The sequence below is a fragment of the Falco punctatus genome (genome assembly GCF_963210335.1).
Source record: "Falco punctatus genome assembly, chromosome: 6".
Classification (NCBI taxonomy): Eukaryota; Metazoa; Chordata; class Aves; order Falconiformes; family Falconidae; genus Falco; species Falco punctatus.
In genome coordinates, this window is record NC_137585.1 from 3,992,527 (window position 1) to 4,010,918 (window position 18,392).

The following is an 18,392-nucleotide window of genomic DNA, read 5'->3' on the forward strand; positions in this document are numbered from 1 at the left end:
CAGTGAGCCAGATATCCATGTGGTCTCCAGTGTAATTCATCTAAGAGCTGAAAGAATTCACTGGAAAATGCCTCCAGGGCCGGGAGCCATGGAGAGGACTGATAGGAGCTCAGGCTTCCTTTTGTGTTTGTTTTGGTGATTCTATCCTTGTGTTCTTGGAAGACAAGATGGGGTGAAAAAAAGCCCTAGCCAAACCCCTCAAAAACTGTGGTTATTAATATGACTGCATGGCTTTCCCCGCAAGAACCTCTTCCTCTCTTCCCCTGCCCCCCCCCCCCCATTCCCCCCCATTTTCCCCCCTCCTTTCCATGTATTATTCTCTTCTCTGGTGTAGCCCCTCTTTTTTTTTTTTTTTTTCTATTATCTGTCTCTGTGGTTGAAGTAGATGTGGAGATCCTTCCCTGTTAGTGGTAAGGTCACTGAAAACTGTGGCTTCCGTAGAGCAGCACTGTGCATTGCGTGTGGATGGAGAGAGCAGGTCAGCCACTCCACACAGTGCGGCCGGCAGGGATAGCAGCTCTCATTCCCAACCAACCCTCAGGAGCTCAGGCTGTATATTGACTAGTTCATTTTGTCAGTCCTAGGTCTGGTCCCGCATACATCGGCAAACTTTTCCAGAAGACACCTGGGCTGAACTAGTGGGAGTGTGGAGTTAAAGTATTCCTTCTGCCTGCAGTATCTCCCCAGGGTCTCTTGTATATTTTGAAAGCTGGTATAAAATAACCTTCTGTGTGTATGTTCTTTGATCCAGCCAGTTTCGTGTGCATTGTCTTTAATCCCCTTCGCTTAGCCTCAGTCCTCGTTCTTCTCACAGACGGCAATTTTCTTGTGTGTTTTCCATATCAAAACTGTTATTAAAATTTCATTCTTTCTCTGCTATGAGATAATAATAACAGACAAAAGTATTCGCATGGCAACTATAGTATGATGGCAGTGAAAGGCTGTGTGAAAACGGAGCTCTTGAAAGAGGGCAGGAGAACAAAGTAGTGGATCCTCACAGACCTAACACTGAAAAACTGAACCTTTCCCTTGAAAAGCAGGAAGATTTGCCTCCTGCAGCAGCATTGAGAGGGGGATACTGGGCAAAGATCCGCAAGGTGGGACAGGCAGGCAGCAGGTACAGAGGAACAACTTCTGTTGCCAGTCAGGTATTGTGGGGTTCACACTGCGTTGTGCAGAGCAACAGTAATACTCTTTCAGAAGAAAACAGATTAATTCTGTAGAGATTCATACGGTTTTCATTTTGGTGGGGGGAGTTAACTTTACTCATAGCCAGCAGAATCTCTTGCCTTGCAGCTGCTGTTAATTTTGGTATGAATAGCAGTAGTAAAGCCTGTGTATTGCCAGGCACTGTACACAGACATGACGTGGGGTAGTGGCTGTGCTTTCTGATCTGGGGGTGGGGGGTGGGGAAGTGGGAGCGGAGTACGAAGCAGGAAAGTGATTTGCCTAAAATCATGCATCTGGTTTGTGGTTGAGCTAGGACCAAAGCTCAGTGTTGTACTTTGCAAGCAGTAGTTCATACTTGCTGTTCCTTTCATGTTTTGTCATAGTCTGTTTTCACAATATCTCTGAAGGTACAGCAGCGGAGAGCAGTAGGAACTAACTTTTTTTTTTTTTTTCAGGTTAAGTCACATTTTCTGACATTTGAAGAGCAAACAGCACCATGGCTCCATGAATTGTAAAGCTGCAGGAAGTGCGGCAGCCCTCCCTACCTCCAGCTTTCATTCCTTACTGTGACATTCTTGGGACTTCTGGTTTCATCCCTGCTGGGTGTGCAGTGGCCTGCCTCTGCATCAGAGCCAAGGAAGCAGCTTACGGATCAGGGAGAGCCATGGCCTCAAGCTTGTATATCTTCCACCTCTTCTATAAGTTCAAAGTGTTGGTGCTTGTCACTTTGTGTTTGATGGTGCTATGGGCCACGTTCAGTTACTTTGTGGACTCCAGACAGGAAATTTCTAAAGCTAAGAGCATGGTGGAGGATTTAGGAAAGGTAACTAGCCTGGAGGACGGTCAAAAGGAAGAGAAGATTGAATCAATTGTGGAAGTTTCCACGGTGAAGTCGTCTCAGGGTCACTGCCCAGCTGTGTCTCCGTATCTGCGTAAGTGATGGTGCTTTCCACTCCTTTCTAACAAGTTACATTTGCTTTGGTACTGCCGACTTGGTTTTCTTACTAGCCTTTTTACAGCTGGACACTTTTCCTGTGAAATAAATACTATGCAGCCAGTTGCAGTAAGCACTTCTGGGTGAGGAAGCAACTTGCAGCACAGAGTGCCTGTGCTGGGTCAGACTGGGATGGTCTGTATGGTGCTGTGCTTCTCATTTGTGGCTAAAACAGCGTTGGGAACACACCAGGGACTTGGCTACTGCTGAACGGTGTTTGTACACTGTTGAGGCTTTGTTTCTCTCTTTCCTGGCCCCCTAAAATCTGGTGGGCTGGGTGGTGTGGGTAAGAGGTTGGGAGTGGATGTAGATGGGACAGCTGACCCCAACTAACTGAAGGGATATTCCATACCATATGACCATACCATTTGTCGTGCTCAGCAATAAAAGCTCAGGGAAAGGAGGAAGGGAGGGGTGTTCATGGTTACAGTGTTTGTCTTCCCAACAACTGCCATATGTGCTGAAACCCTGCTTCCCAGGATATGGCTAGGCATCTGCCTGCCCATGGGAAGTAAGGAATGAAATTCTCTTTTTGACTTGCTTGTGTGCGCAACTTTTGCTTTTTTTTTTTTTTTTTTTTTATTAAACTATCTTTATATCTACTCTTTTCATTCTTCCTTGGTTTTTTGCCTTTTCACTGTTAGATGTACTTTTGTCTCTCTATCTTGACAACTGAAGGACTTCACAGCTGCATTGGGGTTAGCACTACTTATGATGGAGGTTCAAACAGGTGACTCTTTCCTTGGTTTGGCCATTTTTATTAGCCCACTGTTTGCATGTGGGTTTTTTTTAATTTTTTTTCTTGGTATTGCTAGCAGTACCAGACTTCTGCTTTGCAGTATCATGTCATTGTTGTCTTCCTCTTCCTTTTTGTGAACCTGGTTAGGGATTTGGTTGGGAAGCTGGATTCTTCCCCGGTGTAGTCCAAAAGGCTGCTGTCTAGCTGCACACGCCAGCCCCTGCCCCCAAGACTTACTTGCTTCATGCACTGTGGCTGTAGCCGTCACAGTTGCCAGCTTTGTTCTCTTTCATGGAGTCTGGAGGGGCTGGAATGGTAGCTCAGTGCAGAAGTGATGAAAATTTCATTTAGCTACAGAAAGCCTTGGTACATTTTATCTTACAAATTTATAGCCTTAAGCCTGTGATGCTTTTGTTCATGCTTTGTAAAGATGACTTCTCATGACCACAGTCTTGTGTCTCTTTCCACTTCCCTCTCTTCTGCTTTGCCCTGGTAGCTGTTTCTAGCCAATCCTCCTGCAGGAGGGTGGAACTTCTGATTGTTATTATTTTTTAATATATTTTATCATCACTACTCTATAAGCAGTTTAAGCAACTGAATGCTCAATGCTCTCTCGTTCCACTGCCTGCATAATATCCTTGTAGCACTACTGGTTTTTTTCTTGGAAAGGCAAGGAAAGCGACTGGGGCTTGCACCTGGGTTTCTTACACTGGTTGCAGAGCACCTCATTAGGTGACTGGAGTAGCCACAATCAGAAATGACTCGGGAAAGCTTCTTGTGCTTCTTCTACAGGAGGTGCCAGCAAACTCACCTTCAAAGCATCTCTCACGCTAGAAGAAGTGCAAAAGGAGAACCCTCAGGTAGCTGAGGGCCGGTATCACCCTACGGAGTGCTCAGCATTACAGCATGTGGCCATTCTCATCCCACACCGCAATCGAGAGAAGCATCTGCTGTACCTCCTGGAGCACCTCCACCCCTTCCTGCAACGGCAGCAGCTGGACTATGGCATCTACGTTATTCACCAGGTGAGGCAACTGTGCAGAGAGCGTTTAGGTGGGGATGCTGTCAGTGCTCTGCAGTCCAAGGAGAGGCATGATGCTCCCTCTGCTGTCTGACGTTGGCCTTCCAAGCCTGCTTTGAACACTTGTCGAGGTTTGCAGGGGTGCGTGCAGCCTTTGTTGGTAGCACTACAGGGTCTCAGCTGCTGTTAGCAAAGCTGGGAAGTGTTAACTGGTGTCTAAATAACTTACTGTTTCTGAGTTAGCATTCAAGGTAAGCATCTTTTGCATTACTGATTCAACTCACTTCTCTTGTAGTAAACACATACTAACTAGGCTGACATGGTTTTGGTCTTTGAATTTGGAGTTGTTTGGATCAAAGGCCTCAGTTGCTATTTAGCTCTTCTCTGCCATCTGCTTGCTGCCTGTTGTGCTTAGTAAGCTGCGTGTATCATGCGGTTGTACTTCTGCTGTCTCAAACTAAACCTGGCAGCTATTGCTTATAGGTGCTTTACTTGCCAAGTAAGGGCTGTGGGAAGAAGTAGTCATGGCAGAGCACTTGGTTCCTGAAAGATTTATTTCTCTATTTGCATTCTTCCTAGCTCTGCTGAATAAGGGGATAAAATTTGAGCGTACAGGCTTGTGCCGTGTTGTCTTTCATCTATAGTGGTGCTTATGTTCTAGTCATAGTATCACAGAATGGGTTGGTTGGAAGGGACCTTAAAGATCCTCTAGTTTCAATACCCTTCCCGTGTGCAGGGACACCTTCCACTAGAGCAGGTTGCACAAAGTCTCGTCCAACCTGACCTGGAACACTTCCAGGACGGGGCATCCACAGCTGCTCTGGGCAGCCTGTGCCAGTGCCTCACCACCCTCACAGTAAAGAATGTCTTCCTAACACCTACTCTAAATCTACCCTCTTTCAGCTTAAAGCTGTTCCCCCTTGTCTGATCACTACGTGCCCCTGCAAGAAGCCCCTCTTCAGCTTTCTCGTTGGCTCCCGTTAGGCACTGGCAGGCTGCTGTGAGGTCTCCCTGGAGCCTTCTCTTCTCCAGTCTGAACAACCCCAACTCTCTCAGCTTATCTTCACAGGTGCTGCAGCCCTCTGATCACCTTTGTGGTTTCTGGGCTTGCTCCAACAGGTCCATGTTCTTCTTATGTTGGGGGCCCCAGAGCCAAACACAGCACTGCAGGTGGGGTCTCACAAGAGTGGAATAGGGGGGGAGAATCACCTCCCTTGACCTGCTGGCCATGCTGCTTTTGATGTAGCCTGGGGTGCAGTTGGCCTTCTGGGCTCTGAGCGCACATTCTGGGCCGAGTTGAACTTTGCGTCCATGAACACCCCCCAGGTCTTCCTCAGGGCTGCTTTCAGTCCGTTCTCCACACAGCCTGGATTTGCACCTGGGATTGACCTGACCCCGGTGCAGGACCTTGCACTTGGCCTTGCTGAACTTCACATAGGCTCACCTCTCAAGCCTAATAAGGTCCCTCTGTACATCATCCCTTCCCTCCAGCGTGTGACCGCGCTGCACAGCTTGGTATCATCAGCAGACTTGCTCAGAGTGCACTCAGTCCCACGGTCCGTGTCGTGACAAAGATGTTAAACAGCTCCGTTCCCAGTACTGATCCCTGAGGAGTGCCACTCATCACGTGTGCCTAGCTGCATGACCTAAAAGCAGTATAGTTTGTGGTTTTTTGGTAATAGGTTATCTTTTCTTGATTATTTTTTTTTTTAATTGTGTTTCCTTTCTTCTACTGTTACTACGTTCTGCTTTGAATCTAAACAGGCTCTTCAGACAGCAGGAGAAAAAAGATGGTAAATTAATGTAGTTTTCCCTTCTCTAAAGAGGCTAGAGTCAATTAACGAGCGTGAGGCAGTGCATTCTAGGTGAAAGCTTATGCTTTTGTTCGGTGGCACAGAAGAGTAGCGAACTGTCATGGCAGGATATATACTTTCAGTTGGAATAGACTGTTCTTTCATTGTTTAGAGTCATCATGTGGCCTGTAGAGTGGAAAAAACTGAGGCTTTTCTTCTGCATTAGTATGTACTGTAATTGTACATCTAATGACTCACTCCAGCTAGCACGCAGTGGTTAGCACTAAATCATTGGGACATGGGCATGTGTTCTTTATTTAAATATGTGCGGTGGAGAATGGCCGTTGTCATGTTAGCAAAAAGTAATACAGAAGTATGAAAGTTCTGCCTGATGTGAGCAGTAGTGTCGAGTCTGGACTTGTTCTATCAGAGTTTTTACTTGGAGGATGGGAAGCTTCTGCTTAGCCTTTCCATGTATATAAGCATATCCAAAGACTAGAAAGTGGGTCTAACAAAAACTCTTATGGAAAATCCATTTTCACTCTCTGTTTGTGATGTCATTAGTTGTTTTAAGTATCTTTTGAGGGAAGAAATAGGTAAAACCAGGACTTTAATATTAAAATACACAGACTTACTTTTGGAGGAAGATTAAGAAATGGGCCTTCTGTGGTGTGTTTTTTTTCTCTGTGAGCCATTGAAGGCCATACTCCTGTTCTCTTCTTTATGGGCTGCTTGTAACATCTTGAAAATCATGTTTCTCTGCACACAATTGTGTGCACATTCGTGCAGAGAAGAGTATAGTGCTGAAAAATGTGATTGAAATTCCGAAAGGGTAAATAATTTCTTTCCCAATGTAAGTTTGTTTTGCGGTCAATGTCCTTCTACCATAGAAACAAGGATAATTCTGTCCTCAATAAAAGATGAGAGTAAACTTTGCTGTTTGTTCAGCATGGGGTTTGGCATTGAAAATGCCCCAGGAAAGCAATTGTAGCTGTTGCTTGGCTACCTTTGTGCCAGAAGTGGGCTGTAGTGGCTGACAATGGGGAGACAGAATTGCAGCAAATTGTGGATGCTGTTGCTGAACTAGGCTGTGTTTGGTACCCAATACAAGTGAAATTTGCTGCATGTTCTTTACGGGTCATCTGAATCCTTCTGTTCAGTCAGTAATGTGTGTTTTCATCATCAGGAGAAGATTATCTGACGGATATACAGGACACTTAAAACCAAAACCACTAGCCAAACAAAGAACCCTCCACTCAGAAATTTGACATCATAGATTTTGGGTGAATCGCACTTAAATTTTTCTTTGAAAATTCCTTCCCTGACTCAGAATGGAAGCAACTGATTATCCCTCTTTTAATTTCTCAGAGTGGGCGCTGGGCTGTATTTCCCTACCTGCAGGTATGGAGCCATAAATCATCTTTGTGCAGGAGCAGATGGCTCTTAGTGATGGTGAACAAATGGCTTTTTCAGCGCAAAGTGTTACTTTTTAGAACAGTAAAACACGTTTTGTGTACAACTGCTTTTCCCTGTGGATAGCTTGCTCTCAGTCTGGGGAGGCCAGCTTCTTTCTCTTCTTCCATGAAGCCTCTTTCAGTCCAGGGGCCTTCTAGCAAATGACCCCTTTCTCTTGAAAATCGCTTTTTTATTCTTTCAAGTACATCAGGTTCCTTGCTCTGGAATGTGACTGTCCTGTCAGTTTCTGGGAGCGCAGGACTTGGTCCTTTGACTCCCAGGTGGGAACTTGAGGCAACTTGCCACCTTGTCCTCAGGAGCAGGAAGCCTTCTACAGGCTGGTGTGTCTGTACAGACCAGTAAAAAATAAACAGCAAGGTACGCAGACCTGTTGCCCCAGAGTGGATGGTGACTTGGTAAGCTTACAAAACTGCCAGGTGTGTGTATATATTACGTATACCTCAAAGGTAAAAAAAGGTAGTTTTCAAAAGCAAAGATGCAATAACTTCCAGCAAAAGCAAACAGTGAAGACTGGCAAAAGTCAAGCGAAGCCCTACGCTGGGGAAAGTCCCTCTGCAGCGTGATAATTGGGTTATAGATAGGAGTTAAAAATGGAGACCTGCTTTTTGTTTCCCGCTCTGCCACCTGCTGTGGGACCTCGGGGAGCGCAGTGAGCTCTTCCAGCGTTGCTGTCCTCTAACTGAGTGGGTAAGCATAAATCATCTGCGGCAGGTGCTCTGACACCCGTAAATTAATAAGTATGGCAGTAAGGGTGCTTGGTTTTTTTTTTGATTTTTGGATTTTTAAAAGAACTTCTATAAACCTTACTGACACAGGTGTATGGAGTGCCAGTTTCTAAACTGTTTACTGATACCTCTTTTGTTCTGTAGCCTGATGGGAACTCCAGGACAGCATGCATACTTCTGGTGCCCAGGTAACCGTAGGCTCTCCTGGCCCTGGCTGCGTTTGTTCAGGAAAGGGAGAGACCAAAGAAATACTTTGCATCACTGGCCAGTCTGATACTGTGTCCAGTGTTATGGGGCAGCTTTTAGCGTAGTTAATACTTAGTGTAGCTACTGTTACATACTTCTATGACGCACAAATGCGGTGGCAAACTATGCGATCAGAACAAATGCCTGCGAGCGGTTCTGGTTCAAAAGGCTTGACACCTTCTTCAGAGGTTTTTTCCATTCTCTTCCACAGGCTGGCAGCACCAAATTTAATCGAGCTAAACTGCTGAATGTAGGATACCTAGAGGCCCTAAAAGAAGCAAACTGGGACTGTTTCATTTTCCATGATGTGGATCTGGTGCCAGAAAATGACTTTAACATTTACATGTGTGACAAGCAACCAAAGCACCTTGTAGTTGGCAGGAACAATACTGGATACAGGTAGGAAACCAGGAATATGGAAAGAATACCAACTGGGAAATGCCGTGTTACTGATAATGTTCCTCTTATGATGGTGCTGTGTGCTGGTATCTGCATTCCTCCTCACACCAGGTTTCTGGTGGTAACATTTCACCTTTGCGGAGTGCGTTCTGTCAAAAGAGAACTGTACAGACCTCTCTGAAGTCAGCCTTGTGGTCACCTGTACAAATGATCATGGTCGTCCTTCTGGTTTCTGGGGTGAGGCAAAGGGTGTTCTGAGAGGAAAGCATTGTGCCAGAGGTTGTGCAGAGACCTTCTGTCAAAGCTAGAAATGCATTTGCAGTTTCCCAGGGCTGTGATCTGGGGGTGTGATCTTACTATAATGAAACTTGCCACTTACCTTTTGCTGCTGAAGAGGTAACATCTGGTATTGAGAGCTCAAGTCTGAAAATTTGCCAAGGGATGGGGTTGTCCTTTAATTATTTGGCTGGGCTCTGTCTAACACAGGATCATTATGATTTTTAAATGGGTCCCCTTAGTGCCAGTGTGATATAAATAATTAAAAGTCAGGTTCAGTCTACCTGAGAAAAAAGGCTCCTGAGCTTGGTAATCTCAATGACTAGAATCTCTTCATTGAACTCGTTTCTTTGAAAATTCACCTCTTATGTCATGTCACTCTAAATATTAATTAGAAGCGGGCTTTTCAAAAGCTGAACTCAGAGTACTTTGAAGTAAAGCTCTGCTTTGCTTCTGGGTTTTCTTTCTCAAATACAAGAAAGGGATGGGATGTGCAAATTCTTACATGGAATAATATTCACTTTCCAGTCATTTAGGGAAAACTGGAACAAACACATGTGAACTTGGCTTGTGACAGGCTTCTGGAACGCTGTGCCTTGAATAGCTTTTGTTAATTGACAGCCATGTAGAAACCAGGCTAGCAACATGGCACAAAGCTTGAGGTGCTTTACTTAACCTCCTGTGCCTGAGTTACCGCAAGTGTTTTGCTTAGTTAAGCGTGCAGATGGATTTTTTGCTTACGCTAAGGGATCTTCTTACTATTAATTTCCTCAGGCTTTGTAGAAATTAGCTGTTAGTTACAGGTCAGCTTTAAGCTTTTGTTTAGAAGAGTATGGCCAAAGTGTTTCTGTTGTGAATTCTAGACGCAGGGTATTCGCTAGGGCAGTGGTCGTTTGAATTTGAGTCACGCTTTATCTTCTGTGTCAGTACCTCTGTTCACACATCCAAGAAGTGGAGACAGTACTGTTCCACTTCCAAGGGAATTCCTGGGCACATATGAAGGAATTCAGATCCTGAGCTCAAGAACAATACCTAAGCTGAGCTGAGACCATAGGTTGAAATCCCAGTTGAGTAACCTCGGTGTTCTGCTTGTGCTGAGGTGGGCATCATGAGACACGTTGCTCAGATGAGGTTGAGAATGCTGAAGTCATATGTGTTCTGCATTAAACCAAAATATCCTGGGCAGTATTGTGGGGGTTTTGTGGGTTTCCTGGGTTTTTTTGTTTGTCTGTGTTTCTTCTGGGGGATGTCTTCTGTGGCGATACAGTGTGTGGTGATCTTAGCAGCCGTGCTTCTTTAGAGAGCAAGTACCTTTAGGTTTAGTCACGTAAAGTGCAACTCAGTTTCAGATTAGGAAAAAAAAAAAAAAAGTTTATATATTAAAACTTTGAAGTTAAGGGTGGGAAAACTTTTTATCTTAGCTGTTTCCGTGACACCAGCACAACATCCTTGCCTAAAGACCATTTGTACTGTATAGTTTCTTCAGTCCGATTTTAAAAATCTCAAAGGAGCCGATACTGTCTTGTTCTCAGGGATGAGGTGGTTGAACCCTGTTGCAAGGTGGATTTTTGCAGGCGATGGCATCTAGGAGTGAGATGTGCCTGGGTCCTGCCAGTTCCGCTCTGCCCGAGGAGGGCTCAGTGGGCAGCATTGTCTTAGTTACAGCTCTGGCTCCTTTGCTGTCTGCCTCTCCAGTGGTGCAGGAGAATTATGGGGTGCATAAGCAAGCAGTGGGGTGTGTACGTGGATGTGTGGGTGGCAGTATGTGGTACTGTTGGGGACTGGCAGTGCAGCCTGAAAGCACAGCTGGGGAAGGCTCTTCCCTGCTGTTGCTGTTTGTGGGACCTCCTGGCTGTCCATTCCACCTGTTCACTGCATTTCTCTAGAGCCCTCCTCGCAGAAATCTCAAGGCAGTAATGCATAATTAAAACTTGATAGTGCCTGCCCTACCTTATGGTTGGTCTCCTCTAGGAGAGGAGATAAACGGGACAGTGCAAGGGAGAGTTAAAAATTCCGGAGGTAGGAAAGAAATAAAATGCAGGTAGAGCATGAGAGACTGCATCTGCCTAGAACAATCCTTTTCTGTATGTTTATATAAATAACGCCATCTTTGGGGAAGTATCTCACAGTCCCAGCAGATGGTAGTTGAAGCCTTTTACAGAAAACTGGAAGAAGCCTCATGTATGCAGGCTGTGGTCCTCGTGGAAGACTTTAATCATTCTGGTATCTGCTGGAAAGGGCAACACATCAGAAGTCTCCTGGATTACTTGTGCCCTGAAGTGAATTGATGATAACTTCCTGACACAGGTGGCCGGAGCTGGTGAAGGGAGGTGTTCTGCTGAATTTTACACTTACAGACAAGGAAGAACTGGCCAGGGACGTGAAGGTTAGAAAACAGAAAGGAATGAGGCAAATAGCAGGATCATAACCCTGGCCTTCCTATTCAGGGATCTGCTTGGCTGAATCACTTGGGAGACAATCCTGGTGAGAAGAGGGGTTCAGGAGAGCTGGTAGATCTTCAGCAGTTGCCTCCTTCATGCTCAACAATGGTCCATTCCCATGTGCAGGAAGTCAAGCGAAGTTGGATGGAGGCCTGCACATTCCTGAGAACTCTAACAGAAAAAGGCAGCATGGAAGAGGTGGAAGCAGTCAGGTGACTTGTGAGGACACACGAGATGCTGTGTAAGCATGCAGGGATGGACTTGTGAAAACCAGACCCCCCCCTGAAATTCTTGAAAGCATGAAGGGCAATGTGAAGGGCTTCTACAGGTACCTCAGCTGCTGGGAAGACTAGGAAAAATGTGTACCTGCTGTGTGGCAGGGGATTTGATGACAAAAGACAAGAAAAAGGCCAAGATACTCCATGCCTTCCCTGCCTTGATCCTTACTGGCAAGATTTGCCTTCGTGAATCCCAGGCATCTGATGCCGGTGGAAGAGCCTGGACTTACCCTTGCTGGAGTGGGATCAAATTAAGGAATACTTAAACAAACTGGGAATACACCACAAAACTGTGTGACCTGGTGGGGTGTATCCATGGGTACTAAGGGAACTGGTTGCTGTCAGAGTGAGGCCATTCTGTTATCTTTGAAAGGCCATGATGGTTGGGGGAGGCTCCTGAGGACTGGAAGAAATCAAATGTTGCTTCTACCTTCGGGAGAGGCAAGGAGGAGGCTTTCAGGAACTGTAGGCTGGTCAACCTCACCTTTTAATCCCTGGGAAGGTGAGGAAACAAATCTGCTCACAAGTCACGCCTGACAAACTTGATAGCTGCCTTTGACTAGCTGGGTGGACAGGGGAGGGATAGTGGATAGTGTTTGTCTTGACTTAAAAAGGCTTTTGACACTGTCTCCCATAACATCCCCATTGACAAAGCGATGAAGTACAGACTAGTAAGTGGACAACGAGATGGACTGAGAACTACCAAACTGCTGGGCTCAAAGGGTTTTGATCAGCAGAGCAAAGTCCATCTGGAAGCCAGTCATTAGTGGTTGACTCCCGAGTTTGGTACTGGGGCTGGTACTAGTTAGTGTCTTCGTTGGTAACCTGGATGCTTGGGCAGATGGCACCCTCGGCAGGTTTTCAGAAGATAGAAATCTTGGAGGGGTGGTTGGTGTTCCAGGGACTTCATCAGTCTGGAGAATGTGGCCAGAAGGAATCAAGTTCAGCAAAGGGAAGCGCAGCGTCCCGCGCCTGGAGAGGAGTAGCCCTGTGCACCAGCAGGTGCTGGAGGCCAGCCGTCTGGCGGGCAGCTTGACGGAGCAGGATCTGGGCCAGCAATGTGCCCTTGTGAAAGGCCAGTAGCACCTTGGGCTGCGTCGGGAGGGTGTTGTCAGCAGGCTGAGGGAGGCGGTTGTTCCCTTCGACTCAGCACCACTGAGGCAGTACCTGGAGTGCTGGGTCTGGTTCTGGGTTGCCCAGCACGGTAACAGCATGGGCATACTGGAGCGATGCCGGCAAAGAGCCGTGGAGGTGATGTAAGGGAACGCGGTGTCTGGTGTGAGGAGAGGCTGGGAGTGCTGGGACTGGTCAGCCTGGGGCAGAGGAGGCAGAGGGGGATCTTGTCAGTGCGACGCCTGATGGAAGGGAGTAAAGACGGTGGAGCCAGACCCTTCTCAACGGAAGGCGAGAGGCAGTGGGCACGTACTGAAATAGAGGAGATTCCATTTAAACGTAAGCTTTTTACTGTGGGGGTGGTCAAATACTGGAACAGGCTGCCCAGAGAGGTGGTGGAGTCTCTGTCCTTGGACACGGTCCTCAGCAACTTGCTCTAGCAGACCCTGCTCTGAGCGGTGGGGTCGGGCTGCGTGATCTCCAGACACCCTTCAGCCTGTGCAGTTCTCCAGTGACACTATGAAATCCAGGGACAGTATGAAATGAAAACCAGAAGCAGAAATCAGCCAGGAAAAATACTCTGGGGGAGGCTGTGTACGGTGTTTTTTGGGTGGTTTGTTGGTGTTTTTTAGGTGTGTTTAAATTGGGTTTGTGGTAAACTAGAAATGGTAATATGCTTTGTGCCTTTGCTTGTCTGCCATGTAAATTGCCGTAATAGATACTTCCTAGCCCTGGCCACTTGCTCATCTGTTTAGATTCACTTTAAATGAGAAAGAAAAACTCAGTATGAAACCATGTGCCCATCACCTCTGAAGCGTTGCAGTGTCAGAGGCTGTGTTGTAATGCTTGCCTTAAGGGCCAAGGAGGAGTGTATCATGAAAAAGCAATTAGCAAAATGGTGTAAGAAGATAAATAAGCATGGTATCTAAATACCTTTTTTTAAGTAGGTGCAGCTTCCAGGACAAGGAAGGTAGAAATTAATCTCCTTTAGAGCCGAGCTCTATCACATTAGGTTACTTAGTAACTTGCACTGTACCTTCCTTGGAACGGTCCTGCGATATTCCATAGCATGTGACCTGATTTCACTCCAGGTTTTTCAGATTCAGCTCTAACATAGTCAGTGGCTTGCTATTGTGATCGCAAAGCTGCTGCTACGTTAGTGTGTAGCTTTGTTCCTTTTCTGCTCATTGGAGGCCTTGAGGTGCAGTGCCCTTTTGGCTGGCAAGGGGAATTATGTAAAGAGAGAGAGAAACGAAGTTGGAGAGTTAACTTTTTCTGGCCTGAAACAAATTACCATCTTTTGGTGAAAAGGGGAAGAGAACAAGAGCCACCTCATGGATTTGTGCATCCTTAGCTCTGTGAAAGACAGGTCTAGATCCAGAGTTTCAAGGTGGTATTTTCATTGTTGTTAGAATCTGACTTTTAATTCTTCATTCTCTCTTGTGTACTTCTAGGTTACGGTACCAGGGATATTTTGGAGGTGTAACTGCTCTAACAAGAGATCAGTTTTCTAAGGTGAATGGATTCTCTAACAACTACTGGGGTTGGGGTGGAGAAGATGATGACCTTCGAATCAGGTAAAATATATATATAAAAAAAAAAAAAAAAAAAAAAGCTAGAGGGAAATGGATGTCAGAGGTGGAGGAATTGGTTTAAAAAAAAATAAGTATTAGTGTGACTTCCTACCTAGCCGCCAGAGGTGGAACACTACAGGAGCCTCAGTGCAAACCAGTTTTGCAGTGGGGAGTTGGGCTGCAAGGTGCAGTTTTGTGAACAGTTTCCTCGTTGCATTTTGTCAGGGGTTTGTTTGGGTTTTGGGGTGGTCTTTTTGGGGGGTGGGTTGGTTTGTTTTGTTTTTCTCAGCCACACAGTATTTGTACTCTCATGTGGAAATGGGTTGTAATGGAAATAAGGTTGAAGTCTGGAGTGTCGCTTGCCAGAGACACAAATGTGTGGAGTTTCGGTACTTTGCAAAAGTGTGGGAGTGTTTTGGTTTTGGTGGGGTTGGGGTTTTTTGCATTCATTGACTGCCATGATTTACTCCAAGCAGGTCTTCGTTGGTATGTGGGTGGTGGTGATTATAGTTAAGATGGTGAATAACTTGAATTCTAGAAAGCCTGCATACGTATCCGTACGCCCTTTGCTTGTGTTCAAACTAGTTTTGCAGATGTGCCTGTCAAATAAGGGAAACCTGTTAGCTGGAGAGGTTTAGTGGGACAAAAAAGTTAACAAAACTTTTATGTTGATCTTTTGCCCTTTGCCTAGAAGGAAACCTCTAATCTTGCATCACTGTTAGTGAAGGAAGGGGGGGGGGGGAGCGCGTGCACCCCCACACACACACCTCCCCCATAAAACCACAACCCTGCAAGCTCTGCTGGCGGAGCCTGTCAGTTTGTAACTTGGGTGTGCTCTGTCATTCTGAAGTGTTTATTCTTTTCAGTTGCTTAAATATGCAAACAAACATTTTGGGGACGTACAGTTTGTATCCCCGGTGATGTTAAACAATGCCACTGGTGAAACTGAGCATGCTGAAGTTAAGAACTTCCAAATGAAATTTTTTTTTCTCTGTGTCAGTTCAGCAGATCAGTCAGCTGTATCTCAAGAAATCTAAAAGGTCTACTGGAGACGTGGATTTCTGTCCCTTCTTAATCACAACTTTTTCTTTTCTTTTTTTCCCCTCCCTACCCCTGGCTAGTGACACCAGCTCCTCTGTGACCTTGAGGGAGCTGGCGGTGGTAGTGGTGGGGTAAGGCTTGGTACCATCTCAGTCCCCAGAACTGTCACAGTTAATGAGCAAACAAAGGTGACAGCAGTGTTCCTTCAAATGTTCCTGCGAGCAGCGGAGAACCAGCCGTGCAGCACATCAGCAGGATTGACTGAGGGTCTCTGCAACATTTGCAAGCGGTTGGAATCGGAAAGGGCTGCTCGCTTGTGCGTGGCACCTCTGAACCTGGCAGCTGTTGAGATCTTGGTGTGGAAACCAAATCGTATGACCCAGAGTCACCCTGCCCCTGGGCTTGGCGCATGCCCTTCCCCTGGGTGGGACCTTGGACTGGGCCGGCTGCCTGCCGCTGCAGGCCCCGTGGGAAGCTGGCTGGGCGGTGGGTTGTCACCCAGAGCCGTGCAGGCTTCCTCAGCGGAGCCAGTGGATGGCAGCGTCCCCTGCGGTGGCAGGAGCCCGGGCCAGGGTGCTCCTGGGTCCCACTGTTTTGCCTCTGTGCTTGCGTGGCGCGTGCCACGAAGATTTTTCAGGTCACTTGTTGTTATGTGGTAACCGACTGCGACAGTCAGTCATTGGGAAGCTGTGAGGGGCTCTTCAGCTCTTGGGTTTCCTATTGCTCTTTCAGCTGCTGCTGTGACTAGCAAAGACCTGGGCTATTCCCTTAATTCCACTGTCACGAAGTTAACCCTTTCTGCCGACAGAGCAAATGTCAGCAGAGTGGTTAAGCGGTTTAAATGTGGGCACCCGTGTTTAAGGCCGAAAGCTCCAATCAGGTGCCTGATGTCAGGCACTTACATTCACACATGGGGCTTAGTGCTTGGCACTGTTCTGGGAAAGGAATTTTTTCTTCATAATAACAAAAATTTTGCAGCTGTCTGCCAACTACCAAAAAAAAAAACCCAAGCTATTTTTTAAGTGGAGAACAATCAAGTGTAGGGGCTTTATTGCAGGAGTTGAGATGAGCTTGTGGCAAAATGCGTGGAAATATACATGTGGCAAAATACAGCCCTCCTAGGTAACGCAGGGCAGTGCTGACTAGACCAGACAACGCTGGTTTAAGTGTGCTCTGTGATAACGTGTGCTTAAAGCTCTGCCTGCCTCTGCTGCAGTAGCTACCTGCTTCTCTTCAAAAGAAGGGGGCACCCGTCACCCGACTGGACCTGTTCTCCAGAAATGCAACTCTGCACCGCATTGCTGTGGCAAAATGGCTTGTGGAAGAGATGCAGATGAGTTTCCTACAGTTCCCTGTGCTTGCTTCCGTGGCATCTAGAGGAGATCAGGTCTCCAGATGTTGTGGGGTTTTGTTTTCCTCCTTAAGCACTTGTTTATAGGTGACATCTTATTCATGGCGCTATTGCTTCTTCCAGGGTTGAGATGCAGAAGATGAAAGTGGTGAGGCCGTCTGCTGATGTGGCCAGGTACACGATGATATTCCACAAACGAGACCACGGTAACGAGGAGAATGGAGAGAGGTGAGTCAAGAACAGCGTTCCACCTTGAATGGACCTCAGTTTGTGGCTCGGAGCTGGGCACCTGGGGACCCAGTTCCTTGCTCTAGGCATTTGTGGTACCCAAGGCTCTGGGGGACACCCCTGTGACACCCCTGTCCCCAGCTGGCAGCTGTTCTGTACATCCGACAGGGTGTTCCTTGGAAACTACCTAAGTTGTAGTAACGTGGATATGATTTCAGAGATAAAACCAAAGGACTTTCTTTCCATCCCCCATCTGATTGTCCATGCTGAGGACAGGGAAGGCATAACTCTACACGCCCAGTAGATACAGAATAGCGGTAGCTCTGCTGCCAAGTTTACTGGTAGTAGGAAAGAGCTCAAAACTCTCTTGTGCATGTCACTGAAGATTATTTTTTTTTCTCCCCTTTTTCCTCAGAATGAAGCTTCTACGTCAGGTGTCTAGAACGTGGAAAACAGATGGGCTGAACTCCTGTTCCTATAAACTGCTCTCGGTGGAACATAACCCTTTGTATGTCAACATCACGGTGGATTTCAGCACGCAGCCCAAGGTCTCGTAAGGGTGAGCGCCACACGGGTTACAGGAAACAGCAACGGATTGTGTTTGTGGCTGCTGTTACAGCCGGTGCCTCCCAGTGCGCTCCTTGAAAGAGTACTGCAGTAGCACAGAAGAAAGTTTTTCTTCACAGCATCTACTTGGTTGGTTGAGTTTCCTTTTGTGAGGACTGGAGGTGGGGACTGCCCCGAGGGACAGGTCCTCCTGCTCTGGGCACTTGCTGCTGGGACTTTTGCAAAAGTGTCCTTGTTTGGGCTGGGCCAGTGGAAGGGATTTAGTTAAGTCCCGCAAAAAAATTTGCTTATTAAAAGCACAAGGACTCTTCACCAACTACACGCTGCCTGAGAAAAGCTAGGGGTTTTTTTCCAGCCTGAGAAAAAAACTGCTTATGTGTAAGGGAAGGGCAATAATGGTAATGGGTGAGATGTTACAAATCTCTCAATAAATGCATTCCATTGAACTCAAAAGGCTTCTCTTGCCCTTCCGTCGTGAGCTCAGCTCCCGCTGCTGTGGGACTGCTGAAGTGTCTTAGGGCAAAAGGAGAGGCTCAGTTCTGCAGGGGCTGGCTGTGTCAGATGGAGAGAAATTCCTGTCCACCTCCTTCAGTGGTTTGGGCCATGCTGTTAGAGCGTGTTTGTGTACGTGCCCAGGCTGCTGCTGTCTGTAATTCTTGTTATAGAAGGCTGGTACCGGCCTGGGGATAGCTAACTGCCCCACTAAGCAGAAATCTTGATTAAAGCATCTCTGTACCCCATTATACCTAACTGTCCTTACATCTGATTGTTGGCTACACGGCCCTTGCGGGTAGATGCAAAACAGGCTTGGGAGAGTTTCTCTTGGGTATAACATATTAAGAATTACATAATAAAAAGCAACTTTGGTTTACTATAATCTTGAAGAGTGACTCTCGGCTAGCAGACATGTTACTCCAACTGCAGGGAAGGCTGAAGCTTTACATGAGTTCTCAGGTCTTG

The 18,392-nt window shown here is 46.6% G+C and overlaps 1 protein-coding gene across 5 annotated transcripts in view; it reads left to right on the plus strand.

Annotated features, from left to right (window-relative positions):
- The window catches only part of B4GALT4 (beta-1,4-galactosyltransferase 4), a 34,842-nt gene extending 16,957 nt beyond the window's left edge, over positions 1-17,885 (plus strand). For 2 of the 5 annotated variants that reach the window (XM_080392547.1, XM_080392543.1), the window contains exons 2-7: positions 1,626-2,102; positions 3,696-3,928; positions 8,376-8,563; positions 14,126-14,248; positions 16,761-16,865; positions 17,281-17,885. In XM_080392547.1, coding sequence (XP_080248673.1) covers positions 1,835-2,102; positions 3,696-3,928; positions 8,376-8,563; positions 14,126-14,248; positions 16,761-16,865; positions 17,281-17,422 — 1,059 coding nt within the window. In that variant the 5' untranslated portion in view covers positions 1,626-1,834 and the 3' untranslated portion in view covers positions 17,423-17,885. Of the gene's footprint in view, positions 1-578; positions 713-1,415; positions 2,103-3,695; positions 3,929-8,375; positions 8,564-14,125; positions 14,249-16,760; positions 16,866-17,280 lie in introns of those variants that run through there. The other 3 variants (XM_080392545.1, XM_080392546.1, XM_080392544.1) reach the window with 3 other exon arrangements.
- The last annotated feature ends 507 nt before the right edge of the window (positions 17,886-18,392 follow it).